Below are 16,870 nucleotides of genomic sequence, written 5' to 3'. Positions count from 1 at the left end.
TACTTTTCTTTACTGGATTTCATTTTTTCTGCGGTTTGTAAACTTTGGTTTATTACAAATAGCTGTTACCTTGGGAGAAGAGATGCAAATGGTTTAAGCACTTTGTGATTAAATATAAGATACAATCATTTTGTAGTTCAGGTTTGTGAATAATTTTTTAACTGGTAAAGTGACATTTTGAGTAGAAAATGTACGTGAAGATCTCACTTAGTGACCAACTAACTTAGATTCCTTGGTAACTCTTTTGAGTGGTCAAAAAATCAGCAAGTTGTTCATGAAATAGGTTAACTCACTGTAACTCGCTTTAAATTCTTAATTAACTTTCAGTGCAATACATAATCTATTACTGACTGTAGAAAGGTGTGTCCTAAGCAAAAGTAAATCAAGCGGTGACGAATCTTTCACACATTACCATAATTGTTATTATCAAAACGTGTACTTAAAGCACTTACCTTCGTCTAAACATTTCAGCAAATATGCAACCAACACTCCAAAGGTCCACCGGTGTCGCGTAACTGGACTGAAGTAAAACCTCTGGGGCCCGGTACCACAATGTGACGACCTAGAAAATCAGAATGACATGGTAAACCGAGCAGAAAAAGAGCAGACATCAGAGATCTAACAAAACAACAAATTAAGTCTAAAGGAAGGGAGTTCACACACTTCCTGGGAGTTATTTGTTTGTACCACTGAAATAAAACGTAAAGCCCTAACTCTGCCCCACAAACTTAAAGTAAAGTAATGTGTCAAGGTCCCATAAAAGAACAATGAATGCCAATTTTATACATTGTAAAGGTTGTGTAGATTCAGTGTGTCGGACAAAAAAAAACAAAATGGTGTCAAAAACACACACACTCAACCAGTACTGGCTGTCAGAAAGCATAATTAGTTGGCTTACATATTTTTAATTGGTACAATAACTTAACCTCCACATTGGTGGTACTTATGAAATGTTTTGTTATTTTTTTTTTCAAGTTGACTGTTCTGTAGAATACAGTCAAAGCTCTCCATCTTGATTTTGCCCACTTTCTAGTGCAGAAAGGCAAGCCAGCTAGGTCTTCAAACGTTATTACAGATAGTGGGTTTGGTAAATCACAGCTGCACTAATGCTGAAAGCAGATCATGTTTTTAAACTCTGTTGAGTAATATAATGTATGATATCATGTTTGGCAATTTTTGGAATGCACTGATCACACAGTTTTTCCATAGAAAACAATCAGGGAGATTCCCAGAGGTCCCAGTCAGTGCCCACTTGACCATGCTCATAAATACTTCCAGTCATCCTGCAGCAATGAAACTTGGTGGAAGTCCACCAGTTGTCTCCTTTTTAAATTACACAGTTTGATTTAGGGTTTCATCAGCTGTTTCTGAATATTTTCAATTAGTTTGTTAATTTACAGAGGAAATAGAGTGTAGTGGAGATGGGAGACATACCTACATACAGACGTGCTCAAATTTGTTGGTACCCCTCCACAAAAAATGAAGAATGCACAATTTTCTCTGAAATAACTTGAAACTGACAAAAGTAATTGGCATCCACCATTGTTTATTCCATATTTAATAGAAATCAGACTTTGCTTTTGATTTTTTATTCAACATAATATTGTAAATAAGAAAACAAATGAAAATGGCATGGACAAAAATGATGGGACCGCTAACCTAATATTTTGTTGCACAACCTTTAGAGGCAATCACTGCAATCAAACGTTTTCTGTAGCTCTCAAAGAGACTTCTGCACCTGTTAACAGGTAGTTTGGCCCACTCTTCCTGAGCAAACTGCTCCAGCTGTCTCAGGTTTGATGGGTGCCTTCTCCAGACTGCAAGTTTCAGTTCTTTCCATAGATGTTCGATAGGATTCAGATCAGGACTCATAGAAGGCCACTTCAGAATAGTCCAATGTTTTGTTCTTATCCATTCTTGGGTGCTTTTAGCTGTGTGTTTTGGGTCATTATCCTGTTGAAGGACCCATGACCTGCGACTGAGACAGAGCTTTCTGACACTGGGCAGTACGTTTCGCTCCAGAATGCCTTGATAGTCTTGAGATTTCATTGTGCCCTGCACAGATTCAAGGCACCCTGTGCCAGGCGCAGCAAAGCAGCCCCAAAACATAACCGAGCCTCCTCCATGTTTCACTGTAGGTATGGTGTTCTTTTCTTTGAAAGCTTCATTTTTTCATCTGTGAACATAAAGCTGATGTGACTTGCCAAAAAGCTCCAGTTTTGACTCATCTGTCCAAAGAACATTCTCCCAGAAGGATTGTGGCTTGTCAATATGCATTTTAGCAAATTCCAGTCTGGCTTTTTTATGTTTTTCTTTCAAAAGTGGAGTCCTCCTGGGTCTTCTTCCATGGAGCCCACCTTCGCTCAAAAAGCGACGGATGGTGTGATCAGAAACTGACGTACCTTCACCTTGGAGTTCAGCTTGTATCTCTTTGGCAGTTATCCTTGGTTCTTTTTCTACCATTCGCACTATCCTTCTGTTCAATCTGGGGTCGATTTTCCTCTTGCAGCCGCGCCCAGGGAGGTTGGCTACAGTTCCATGGACCTTAAACTTCTTAATAATATTTGCAACTGTTGTCACAGGAACATCAAGCTGCTTGGAGATGGTCTTGTGGCCTTTACCTTGACCATGCTTGTCTATTATTTTCTTTCTGATCTCCTCAGACAACTCTCTCCTTTGCTTTCTCTGGTCCATGTTCAGTGTGGTGCACACAATGATACCAAACAGCACAGTGACTACTTTTCTCCATTTAAATAGGCTGAATGACTGATTACAAGATTGGAGACATGTGTGATACTAATTAAAGAAACTAATTAGTTTGAAATATCACTATAATCCAATTATTTATTATCTTTTCTAAGGGGTACCAACAAATGTGTCCAGGCCATTTTAGAATATCTTTGTAGAATAAGCAATAATTCATCTCTTTTCACAGCTTCTTTGCTTTATTCTATGACATACCAAAGGCATGCAAGTATACATGATAAAATAGCTTTTAATTTCATCACTTTTCAGGAGGAATGAAGCATTATTTCAATGAGCTGTAAGGGTACCAACAAATTTGAGCACGTCTGTATGTAATATATAGGGCAGCATTGTGGAGTAGTGGTTAGGGCTCTTGACCAGAGGGTCATGGGTTCAATCCCAGGTGGGGGGCACTGCTGCTGTACCCTTGAGCAAGGTACTTTACCCAGATTGCGCCAGTAAAAACCCAACTGTATAAATGGGTAATTGTATGTAAAAAATAATGTGTAAAAAAATAATGTAATTGTATGTAAAAATAATGTGATATCTTGTAACAATTGTAAGTCGCCCTGGATAAGGGTGTCTGCTAAGAAATAAATAATAATAATATATTAAAGTGTGACATACCTACATGTGGCACACTGTTAAACCTGCATGACCATGCCATGACTTTTACATTTGTAATGCTTGCATCCTGCACACTATGTGTAATTTAAACTTCTCAGTTTGTGTAATGCTTGCATCCTGAACGCTATGTGTAATTTAAATGTCTCCGTTTTTTTTTTAGTTCAAGTTGAGTGGTAGGAAATTTACTTCAATTATGCCCCAGTGGTTCCAGCCAACAAATAGTTAATCTCCCTCGATTCTTATTATTTTATTATATACAGTACCAAAGTTCTTTTGATTAATGACACCGTCCCAGTCGTCTTCTAATTTCAAGGCAAACATCCAGACCAAACTCAATGACCCATTTAGAAAATGGATTCTCTCCAAGTTCCCTTAGTTGGCTTTTACACTTTGGAACTCTGTTCACTTACATACTTTAACCATTGTTATGAGTCTTCTCTTAAAGAGTAAGTAGCGGGGTTCTGACAAATATAGCGTTATATGTCCCCACGTGTTACTACAAATGTTTAAATAACGTACCTTTATTTTTTTCTTTTCACTGTTAACATCCTGACTATTTTTTTTTTTAAATCATAATTTCCTGAGCTGTTTCCAGTAACCCATACCACAATTGCATAGTTGTTGAATAACATAAGGGCAATGGATTACTCAATATATGGAATATTAAAAACAACAACAAACTAAACAAAACAAACAAAAAAAAGTTACAAACTTCATTCAGCCTACAGTTTTTGTGGAACTGGAAACTGTAACTTTAAATCAGTTTTGCACATATGGCACGCTTTTTACTGATGACTTCACATTCCACCACTATGAAAGCCACAGCAAGAGTCTGTGAACCTCTGCACATATTTAAAAAATATTCAATTATTCAACGGCATAATATGATTGGTCAGAAAGACAACTATGGGTGCGTATTAATTAACATAAAAGTGCCATCCGTAGGAAAGACGTACACTTGCCACTGGCGAGACATTTTGCGGAGGTAAATCATTCAGTTTCGGACTTAGAATTTTGTGGATTGGCTGTACCAAGCAGTGATAATCATTGACATGTTCACCTTCTTCATAGTAAGGTTTATACGTAAACAGAGGGGAAAATTGAATAAAATTTCAAAAAGTAAATATTTTTCTGGTTAAAATAAATCTTTAAGGAAGAAAATCACCATAACCATGCAGGCCTGTAGTGTTCTTCCCCAGGGATGGTACGTACTCTTTATGGCCATTTGCTAATGAAATCTTATAAGCCCCTAGCTGTCACAAAAATGTGGGAGTGGGAGTTGGGGAGTCTGGGTAATAATAACTGGGAGACTGTATGGCGAAATACATTTGTGGCTTCTAAAAGCCCTGCCTGTCAACTAATACATTATACACTTATTCAATGAGCTTATGCAACCCCGTACAGATGTTTTCAAATGAAAATTCTCTCTGACCCTGCATGTAACATCTGTAAACTTGGCACTGTCCCATCATTGCCACTTTTTGGAGCCATGCAACTTCGGTGTTTTCTAAATTGACTGATTCACAGTTAATAGTTGAACCTTGTTTATTTTCACTGAATGATGACTCATTGATTAATCTCTCATTGACTGCGTAGAACTCTACTTCCTGGCCTAACAGCCACTAAAAAGTCAATTTTGCAGCTTTGGCTGTCACCAGATACAACCCTGGCCCGCTCTTGGCTCTGCATGATTAGGGATATTGTTAATTTAAAGTGGACCACAGCCAGACTGCATGGGGCGAGACCAGCGGGGGTGGAGGCGTGGAGGGCAATCTCTGCTGCCCTGGCTGACCTTGTTGTGGCATGACCGATGTGTGTTGTTTATTTGCTTTTCCTTTTGTGTGGGCTTTAGTTCTTTTCTATATAGTTTTTGTATTTTGGTTGTATCTCTGTATGATTCTTATATAATAAAAATAATAATAATTGATCACAAAAAATGTGCACATGTCATGGATACATTCTACAGGTTCTCAACTTATATGTATTTACAGTATATCACAAATTACAATTATTATAATAAAATTGATAATTTGGTAGATAGTATGGTGGGCAATGCGTTCACAGTGGAAAAATCTGGCCCTGGTGTTTATATAAACATTCAAAAGCAACGGTCAGTTTTACAAATATCTATGGTCATATTGTGAATGATTCTGGAACCACAGCCATGTTGCTGATTCATAAGAAGCAAAGCCATTCAAATAGATAACTTAATCGTGTTTATTTTTAGAAAGTGAGGTTTTAGTTGCTAACTTGACACTTGTTCTTTTTATCATCCTGGATTACTAGAAATGGAGAGGAAGCATTTCTGAATAAAACTACATTCACTTTGGTTTACCATGTTCATGTGATCATTGATGTTATCAGCCACGAGTGGTTTGTTCTTGAAAGGACCATTTATGGAGATAGAGGACACATTATTGAACACTGAACACTGCTCCTCGTGTGTACCTGTAAAATGCGTTCCAACACTGACCACAGTGATACTACGAAACAATCTTTATTTCCATGATGAAATGATGCATGTAGACTATCTGACTCAACGTATTTTCATTATTTAAGTTAAGGGCCTAGAATGGGGGAGTGCCTGTGATTGATGACAACGAGCACTGAAAAAGGGACCAAGTTTGAGCTAATTATTCAAGATATCTTCTTGATATCACTGCACAAATGGAACTGCTCTTTAAGTTTAATCATGTGTCAGCATATTACCAATTGGTGACCATGGATGTTTATGCAATGAAGGAAAATTATGAAAAAAGTAAAATAACATTAATAAATTGCCACATAGTACTTGTGAGAATTCCTGAACTGTTTCCCCAGGTTATCGTACAACAACAAAGACTATCTATGCAATGCAAGTGTCACAGGATAATTGGTTACTGAGTTATAAGCCCTAAAAGTGGACGTCATGCCAAAAATGGCCTTTAGCACCTTCAGCACTCCACAACTCCAAAGAGATCAAACAATACCACTGTAAAGGGTATCCTGCTTAAATGTGGTACACTGCACCCTTAGTGAACACTTTTTGTACCCTCACTAACAGTATGTTGTAGGTTTACATATGTCTAGACAGCAAATTGAAGGAACAGCTAGCAAAACAAACTGTGGTTTCTATGAAAATGATTATCAGCTAAACGATGTATGCAGTTTGGCAAAATTGTATTTGTAGCCAGCGCTTAAATAGACTGGCCTCTAAGGCAATACAAAGGTTTTTCTAGGGCAGGTTGAGTCAGGCATTTTTGTTTTTTAAAATAATATAATAAAATAACCATGTACCAGTAATGGGAGTGTCAAAACGATGCTAAATATGCTGTGAACTGGTTAAGATAAACTGCTTTCCCTTTATGGTTACCTGGATCTCTTTTGACAGGTAAATCAATTAAAGCCGATAATAAGTCTAATCAGTTAAGAGCTCACATTGTTGGAACAGGATTCATTTATTAATAATAAATTTACATAGAAACGAAAGTTTGTTGTTCTATCAATTATTTATTGTCTAGATGCATGTAGACCTTGCTACATTGACTAATTCTAACAAAATACCATTAGTGAGTGTACAAAAAATGTGCAATTTTTAAGGATAAAATGTGCCATATTTAAGTAAAAGTCACGGTGCTACATAGTTTGTATACATAATATGCACTCAAAATATATATTTAAAAAATAAAGACTCCATTCTATGTTGATTACATGGAAACAATAAGCATATAGTATTTAGATTTCTAGGAAGAACCGCACTGCCTTGTTAACTGCTAGTATGTCTCGGTATTTCCGCTCAGTTATAGTTAGCTGTAATAGAGAGCTGGGCCACAGCCCACCGTCTAGCAGCATTTTCTTTCACATGCAAGAGGTAACAGGAAGCGAAGCTGTCAGGTTCATTTGAGTTCAGAGTGGAAATTCTATGTAAACCCAATGACTACAGTAGAATTCTTTAATTAACTATTTTTGTTCAAGACATGATATAACACAGTACCCACAGCTATGGCCAAATGTTTTGCATCATCTAGAATTTAGGGATTGAGATAATTAAAAAAATAAATAAATAAATAAATAAATAAATAATAATATATGAACATAGTTTACATCTTTTATTTAACATCTATATAATCACAGAAGCCACCAAATTATATTGCACAAGTCTACCAAAATGCATAATAGTAGTAAAGCATTTCAAGTTAGATTTTAAAATGTCAATTTTTTTTTTTGTCCATTTTTTGTTAAGTATATGGAAAACTACAAAGTGATATGTAATTTAATATGTTGCTTTGACATTACTCAGCTTTATGAAGCAAAATGAGTTTGTTCTATAGGGTGATGAACTTCCCTGTTGTAGAATTGAACTGAATGAGTTCACTCACTGTTGAAATTCATCTTGAATTCAGACTGGTGCTAATCACCATCCTTTATAACTTAACTTTTGGAATACAAGATGGAATGGTGGATATGCCAATGAAAATAAGAAATGAGTCTGTAATTAATGTAAAGAGCCCCCGTGAAATGAATGGATAATACAATGAAAAAAAAAAGTATATATTATATGCAAAGGCACAGAACACAAATTCAGCAGATGGATTTATGTACCTGAGTAAGCACCTCTTACTCATTTATCAAGTAAGCCGATGAATGTTCAGCAGTTAATCCAATGCCTACATTCCATAAGACGGGGTCATACTTACAACAAGGTGCTATAGTTCTGCTGTTTACCTAGTTGACATGGCGACAGTCTAAAAACCATGTCTGCTCTTTAAATCAGTCTACTGTTCCAGCAAGCAGTGAAGCAATTCTTCAGATTTGGCACAGGGAAAATATATTTGCAGCTATTTTATATCTGAAAAACAACCCTAAATTACCAAACAAGCTCATGAATCTTGTTTCAGATACTGATAATGTCTTTAAAAACTAATGGCACATCGAAGACAAAGTAAATATGGAATAAAGGTGGCCATAAATAACACTGGAATACATACTTCATAATTTGACTAACAATTAATAATAATAATAATAATAATAATAATAATAATAATAATAATAATAATAATAATATAGGAAATTGGTAGCAACTGCAGAATTAAGACCAAACTATTTCACCCAAAGGTATGAAACATAGGTAGGGAATGGATTACCCTAGAGAGAAATGAGAAAGCAGGAATGGATGGACCAACTACTTATTTTTAGAAGTTTTAGTTTAGTTTAGTTTAGATAATTCACTTTGCACAGGTATATCCAGTAGTGTAAACTGCTTTAAACAATCTGGCTGTGGCTTATCCCAGTGGGGTTCAAGTCTGATATTTTTTTTTTTTTACTTTGTTTTTATTATTATTACAACATGAACATCTATTGTGTGCGTGAGAGAAAATAACACTATTCAGAAAGAGTTGACCTCTTAAGCTCAAGCTGTCCCATAGGACCATCACTTCCAAAAACAACATGATTCTTTGATAATAGTTTGAATGCGGATGCTTCTCGGTGCTTAACATATTGTCATCTTGTGCAGGTTTGGCGAAAGCGAAGCGAAGCTGAGGAGTTCAAAATGTGCAAATGATGTCTCTTTTCCTATAAGAGACACCATACACATGGTGTGTTAACTGGCCACTGTGTACGAGGTTTCTTTGACAACAGTAGAGAAGCTGGAAGCTTTAATCATACATCAGGAAATGAAATACTGCAGCTACCAGTCTCCGCTCTAACCGAGGAGTTTAAGTGTGCCAAGGTCCGACTGGAAATTACATTAGTAGAGTCATGCGACAAATGCGCAAGGGAGGCAGCACCTGTGTTGAAAACTGGAAGAAAGTGGGCGGCAAAGAAAGCTGTGGAGGATGCAAAGGCTGCCCTTCGAATTGCTGACATCATGGGGCTAGTTCAGCATGGAAGCGGGGGTCTTGGTCTCAGTTCAGCTCCTCCTACATGGCACAAGGCAGCCCCAGCTCAACGGAGGAAGCTGGTAGTCAACGAGGTGCAAAAGCAGGAGGAGAGGATGAGGTGTGTAAAGGCCGTTTCCCAGGCCAAGCAGGGAGAATGGATGAGATGGGAGAGTGTAGAACAACGCAAGATTGGCTGGCAAGACCTATGGTCAATGGAACAGAACAGGATCAGTTTCCTCATCATGTCAACATATGATGTTCTCCCATCACCACAGAACCTAAACCTCTGGGTAGGAGAGGATCCCTCATGTCCTTTGTGTTCATCACCTGCAACATTAAGGCACATTTTGACAGGATGTAAGGTGGCTCTTAGCCAAGGACAGTTTACTTGGCGCCATGACCAGGTGCTGCAATGTTTGGCCTTAGCATTGGAAGACAAGCGTAACATGACCAATAAGTTGCCACCTGTTCCATCAAAACATTACACACAAAAGACAACATTCCTCCGCCCAGGAGAGCAACCACAAAGAAAATGTGTTAAAACCAATCCTCGCCCAGAACAACTGGAAGCTGCTAGAGACTGGAAAATGCTGGCAGATGTTGGTCAACGGCTTATTTGTCCACCTGAGATTGCCACCACTAACCTTCGACCAGATATTGTCTTGTGGTTTGGATCAGCACGCCTTGTTCACCTGATAGAGTTAACAGTGCCATGGGAGGATGCTGTAGATGAGCCGTATGAGAGGAAGAAACTGCGGTATGCTCAACTAGCCGCTGAAGTGGAACAGCGAGGATGGAGAGTCTGGGTTTACCCAGTGGAGGTGGGTTGTCGAGGATTTGTGGCACACTCTACAACCCAGTTTCTCAGAGACGTCGGATTCAGTGGCCAAGAGTTGCGTTGCACAGTGAAGAACTTATCTGAAGCAGCAGAGAGGAGCAGCAACCAGCTGTGGTTGAGACGGAAAGATTCTGGTTGGGGATCTCAAGCAGAATAGAAAGAACCGCTGATGTACGGGTTAGTAAGCTGGGCTGAGTTGAGTGGGTGACGTCTTAGTTGGTGCTTATCTTGGCGAGAGCCGAGTTCAAATCAGCATGAAGTTTTAACATCTACTCTCGTGTAATGGAAATCACTTTTTATAAATCACACAAATTAAGATCAGGAATAGCTTTAAAATGAAAAATATTTGTTATTTTTGTAACACATATTTGGACCAAAATCAATTGCCACAGTTCCTGAATAATACGTGCAGGGCTACAGGTGATGTGTCATGTATTCATTAAAAACAAAAGTGCAGCTGGAGAAATGTGTGCTTTTAAGTTTGTCGTGATTGTGGTAATATTTTCTTCTGAGAAACTAATGTGAAGTTCACCAGAAAAAAGTTAATAAAAGGTGCCAGTTGTGTGTTATTTATTTATTTTTTATTATTAATTTTGGTAAATACTTCACTGTCATTGGTTGATTTCTGATATGTGGCTTATAATACTGGTAACATTAATTTCCAAAGCAAACTAATTGTTGGATTTGTACATTGTTCACCTGTGATTGGCAGGGTGTACACAAATTCCCATATATAAATCAAATATTGGCCAGAAGAGGGATTACCTTCTCTCTGCCAGAATATGGACCCAACAACACAAAACTGCATTTTTATGCCAATGGGAATAAAAGCAGCGTTTGGAAAATAATGGATTTATTAACAATAAGCCAGCCAACAGCATAAAACCAGCTGTAATGACATTACTGTAGCAACAAAAACTTGACTAGACTTGTCATTCTCAGGCAGCCAGGTTGTAGGCAGTGAACCCCACCTCTCTGAAATGTGAAATACTTTCCCAGTTTTCACGTCTGAGGGCACTGAAGCCAAACTGAAGGAGAGGCAGAGAGACTGTAAACTTTGTTAGTATTAACCATCAGATAAAAGGAGCCCCGGCTGCCTTATGATTAAATGACAGCATTCTGCACATTCTTTTGTGGTGAGAAAGTTCTCCCACTTTGACCAGAGAATGGCAGCTATGTTACACTTGAAGCACCACTGACCAAGCATATCCCTGCCTTTCCGAATGCCACAAATGGGGGCTTGAAACTCTAAAAAGTATTTTGAAAACAATAGAAATGCCATGCCTGCTGTATCTACAGCTATGGCCAAAAGTTTAGCATCACCTTCTATATGAACATAATTCGTACTTGCCAACATTTGGAAACTGTTCAGCGGGACGCTCGTCCCCTGGGGGGGGGGGGGGGGTCATGTGCAGCATATACATGGGAGAGGTCATACCATACACAAAAAACACGCATTATCATATAACAGACGTATCCCCCCAACTCAACACCACACGACCATCATGACAGTAAAAACAGACATAATGAAGCGTTCTTACCTTTGTATAAGTTAGTGATCAGCAGATGTGTCAGCCGCATAAAGAGCACAGTGTGTGGTTTTCACTTACTGTGGAGAATAAATGATTTTTTTTATGGGTAAATATCGGGTCTTTCTTCCTATGCATCGGGACACGGGACATTTGCGAGGAAATCGGGACTGTCCTGAGCATATAGGGACTGTTGGCATGTATGCATAATTTAGATCTTTTATTTAACATCATGTAATCAAATAAACTACTAAATGATATCATAAAAGTCTACCGGAAGCCATAATAGCAGTACAATATTTCATGTTAGATTTCAAAATCTCACATTTTTCCATTTTTGTCAGTTTTTCATTAAGTATATGGAAAAACAGAAAGCGGTATGTAATTCAGTACATTAACGTAACATTATTCAGCAGGTTTCATTCGACTTTATGAAGCAATAGGGGGATCTAAAACTTTTGGCCATAGCTGTATCTGCTCTTTAAATAAGTCCACTGTTCCACCCACAAACAGCAATGAAATGCTTGCAAACTTGGGCATAGAAATGCAAGTCCTTAAGAATGAACCCTTCTGGTGAATTTGGGCTATGTGCCTATGTTTACATTCCTGTTCATGGAGGAAGTAAAGGATGAAAGGCCCTTAAAGACAGATCTTTACATGCTTCTCTTGGATCTGTTTTTTAAAAGGAACATCTGCAGTTTAAACCTTATGATATTCAGAAAATATTTGGTCACAAAGGAGTTACAATGAAACAGTCTAACTTAGCTCATAAAAAACACAGAAGTGATATGTACTAATATACTGTATACAATGTTTATGTGTAGTTGTGAGTGGAGGGGCTGTGGACTAATATGTTAAAAACACTGCATTCAGTTGGCATCCACAGTGAGTGCCATCTCTCCCTCACATGCACGTATAGCTATTGCATCACCATACAGAATTAACTAATTTTGCTTCATAAAGACGAATGAAACCTGCTGAATAATGTTATGTTAACACACTGAATTACATACCACTTTGTAGTTTCCATATACCTAACAAAAAACTGACAAATTTAAAAATGTCACATTTCGAAATATAATCCTAGATGATGAAAAATGTTTGGCCAGAGCTGTAGAGCGTAGGAAGGTTTCTGGAAGTTAGCCGGAGAGCTCTGTGTAAAGCCTCAGGTACAAAGCATGGGCCAGGTTTTGGAAGGTGGGAGAACAGTTCTCACCCATGCTTTAGCAACACTGCACATGGGAGTGTGGGTGGAGGTGTGTGGATAAGGAGGAGAGTTCATTAGGAAGGTTCACATCGGAATGTTTGGTTACTCCAAACAAAGAGCTGTATCGGTCCAGTTCCAGAACAAAAGATTTCAGAAATATAGAATAAGAAAAACTACCTGGAGGAGGAAACCAAGCTGTGCTCAGTCAAATCCAGAAAAAAAGATTGAATCCTGGGTGTTTTAAAAACGGCATGAGTAGGTTTTGGACGCAACATCTTTTTTAAAAGTTTAGGGGAGTTAAATTAATGGGTTGATAAAGATATATTAAAAAACATATATTCTTTGTTCTCAGGCACTATATTAAAAACATACAAAGTGTGGCAGTGTGCCCCACTCATGTATGAGTTATGTGTAGTGTTCAGCATTTCCGGTTTATTCGGAATTCTATCAAAAAATTACAGTTTTTTTTCTTTAACAGGATGCCGGTTTTTACTGATTTATACCTGATTTTGGTCTATTATTTAATATTTTCCCGGTACTATTTTCTAGAAAATACACAAAATTTTGATTAAAATGCTGTTTTATTTTGACTCTGACATTGTAATAAGCAGCCTTACACTGTGGGTACGTTCACAGAGATCATTCTGTGCAGAACCTGACCAGTTTAGCCAATGATCTTCTAAGAATCTCTGTGAACCCATTGGCTAAATTGGTCAGATTCTGCACAGTATAATCTCTGTGAACGCACCCTGTATCCTAGGATACAACAGATGTTTAGACATCAGAGGATTAAATAACATTCAAAACGTGGTTCCCTGTCACTTCACAAACACAATATCACCTGATTACGTTGGCCAATCAAAGTCTGATTATTGTGGCAATTGCTGGGCATGGTAACTACTAGCTTGATCAAAAACTAAATTGAAATGCTTACACGAAAATATAATATTTTTAGTGGATGAGGAATGGGGAGAAAACATAAATCAGTTTATTAATATTCAAACGAAAACAAATGTTTCGAAGTATACAAAAAGCAAAAATAGCAGGTGGGTCAGATGAGGCAGAGGATGCATAACGCTGCAAATACTGCTGCATTGAGGTAGATGTTCGCGCTGACAATAAAAGAACATACAGAAAAATAAGCAACACATTAAACTAAAACAGTAAAGTGAACTGAGAGATACGCTAGCCATTTATGACGCTTCTACACGCACTTGAATAAAAAGAGAGTGCAGAATGACTGTGTTAATGAGTTTGTCAGAGCGCTGTGCTTTGCTGGACAGCCACTGTTTATTGCAGACTGAAGAGAGGTATGTATTGGTGACTTAATGCAACGGTATTGTCCATCACCTAAAACACTGCCAATCTTAATAGTAAATATTTGACAGAAAATGGTGATGCTTTGGTAAACTTATGGAACGCATTGATGGAAATGTCCAGTGTGATTTGACGCATCTCCCGATGGCATGATTTCAAGGCAAATAAACCTGGCTTGTTTGTGCTGATGTCATGTTCATACCTTCTGTAGATACCATTTCCATCAGCACAGCGACTGCCCAAACGTTCGCAAAGTACCAGCTAACATGGGAAAATGTGGCCTCGACTTGCACAGATTCTGCTACATCATACATGCCAGGGACATTAAACTTAATCAGAAACCAGAACTGCTACGCATCATATTCCACATGTAAAGTGTGTATACTGAGATTTTTCCCCCCGATTTTTACAGATGTTTCAATTGAAAACTATTTGTTACCAATTTTATCCCTATTTTAATATATGTAAAATAAACCGGCGACAGCAAGCGCATTCACCATTTCACTCGCAGTGCTGTGTGTGTTTCTTCAGGGTCTGACGTCACTGCTAAGGCCAGCTTGCCACAAAAGGAAAAATGTAATTGCTGTGACATCAGTTTAATACATGCAATAATTTTGTGAAACCCATGCTCTCAATAATATTAACATTGAGATGTAATCTGTGTGTGCTAGAGTTTCATAATGTACAGTACTTCCTAACTTGACCCACTCAGTCCTTGTGCTTGTTTGGTTACTGGGTTTCAACTTTATCCATTAATTATCCTTAATCCCTCTAGAAATCTGGTCCATTATTTAATACCTTGCTATGTGCAATATCTACACAGGTATAGGTGATGGACATAGCAACTATTGTAGGATCCAAATCGAATGTAGGACAGCAACAATACAGCATGACCTAGCCAGAGGTAAGATATATGAAGTAACAACTGAGCTGAGGAATAAACAGTATACAGTTAAAACTGTTGCCAAAATATGCACAGCTTAAAGGAATGTTACTTGGGGCCTCACTTAGTGAACAAAGAGAGCTCAGTTTGGCTCTTTTTCCCTAGTGCTACCACATCCGCACATCATTCGTTTTTTTTGCTTTTTTTTTCTTCCAGTACAGGCAAAGCTTTAATATCCAGATGCCAAACCCCCTCCCAATCAGTCCCTTGCAGCTTGGAACCCTGCCAAGCCCCATCAACAACTAATACAGATGAACAAAAATACAGTACTGGCAAAGTCTCGCAGGAAATACCAACAAAAATTACTTTATTGTGTAATGTTTGACCATTCTGTTTGCCCTGAGGCCACCCTGCTGTAATTTATATACAAGCATGTTTCATCTGGGATAATGCAATCAATTCGTAATGCAATCAATTCAGCCTTCCCTTAATACATCACGCACCATCCTCCCTATATTTTATTTTGATCTTGTTGCAGATTCCTTTTAAAAGCAAAGCATGGCAGGATTCCAGAAGAATTTCATTTAATTACATCAATTACAAGCAAATGTTATGCAAGATAGAACAAACCTTTTTTGCATTAAACAAAAAAACAAACAAAAAAAAAACATGCCCAATGCATTACTTTATGAAACAGGTTTTTGAGCAGTATTTTTTCTTTCTGGCAGTGAATGCAGGATATAATCTCATTGGTTTATCTAGTCTCAAATAGCGGATTCATACATTTTCAAGCTAAGTGTTTGATTTTTGTTTTTTTTAAACTAATACCTACAATATTAATGTTATCAACATTATGTCACAAAACAATAAAAACAACCCCCCACTCTTATTTAAGCAATCTATTTTACATTTACTGGTATAAACTTTTGTGTATACAGGCCATTTACAGGCTATGCACTGTTTAACAAGGTCAGTCTGTTTATTCTAGCCTACATTCTTTCCTACTCTAAAAGGTGCTTTTAAATGCCACATTCCAGTGCTGGTGCCAGTGAGCCACTGAAGCATATTTTCCCACAAGAATGGATACGGTACTTTAACCACACCCCTGCTGTAGTGCTTTCCAACATTGTTATTAATATTGTGAGATAAAAGGATTATGAAATTAAAGGGTACACTTCATTTTTACAGTTCTCATGTTATAATGGGTAAAAGCAAAACCACTTTCCAAATCTAATAAGAGATGGTCAGCCCTGTCCACATAATACTTGACCTACTTTATAATATTTCTTTTTAGCAAACTAAAAAAAGTTAGTTCATTACAAAATAAGTAATGTAGCTAACAAAATAATTAACTTTTACCTGGTGTAGAACCAATTTTTTTGCAGTATCATGTTTTTTTTTTTTTTGTTTGTTTTTTTTAACTGCACATTTTAGACCTATACAGCAAACGGAAGGACACAACAGGTGATATTTATGAAATTATTTTGGTAGCTACAAACACTTTAAGCACCATGCATGCCTAGCCCGCAATTAAAAGGACACATGCTCGGGGGCTCCAGAGTGGCGCAGCCGGTAAAAGGCGCTTTACGTGCAGTGCAGGATGCTCCCTATAGCCTGGAGGTCGCCGGTTTGAGTCCGGCTCGGCTCTCCGCACACCAGCGACCCCTGTAGACTGGCCGGGCGCCTGCGGGCCTGCCTGTAAGTTGCTCGGAGCTGCATGGTCCTCTGACGCTGTAGCTCTGAGGTGGCTGCATAGCGGGCCTGCAGAGTGAAACAAAGCGGACGGCTGACGGCACACGTTTCGGAAGACGCGTGTGTCTGTCTTTGCCTCTCCCGAGTCAGCGCAGGGGTGGCAGCTGTGAG

At 38.1% G+C, this 16,870-nt stretch overlaps 1 protein-coding gene across 4 annotated transcripts in view; it reads right to left on the bottom strand.

Annotated features, from left to right (window-relative positions):
• LOC117400643 (cyclin-dependent kinase 6-like) overlaps positions 1-16,870 on the bottom strand; it is a 70,441-nt gene that overhangs the window by 24,276 nt on the left and 29,295 nt on the right. For all 4 annotated transcript variants that reach the window (XM_059022018.1, XM_034000867.3, XM_034000866.3 and 1 more), the window contains exon 5: positions 453-562. In XM_059022018.1, coding sequence (XP_058878001.1) covers positions 453-562 — 110 coding nt within the window. The remainder of the gene's footprint in view (positions 1-452; positions 563-16,870) is intronic.

This window comes from Acipenser ruthenus, chromosome 4, assembly GCF_902713425.1.
Source record: "Acipenser ruthenus chromosome 4, fAciRut3.2 maternal haplotype, whole genome shotgun sequence".
Classification (NCBI taxonomy): Eukaryota; Metazoa; Chordata; class Actinopteri; order Acipenseriformes; family Acipenseridae; genus Acipenser; species Acipenser ruthenus.
This window is presented reverse-complemented; position numbering and strand designations above follow the sequence as displayed.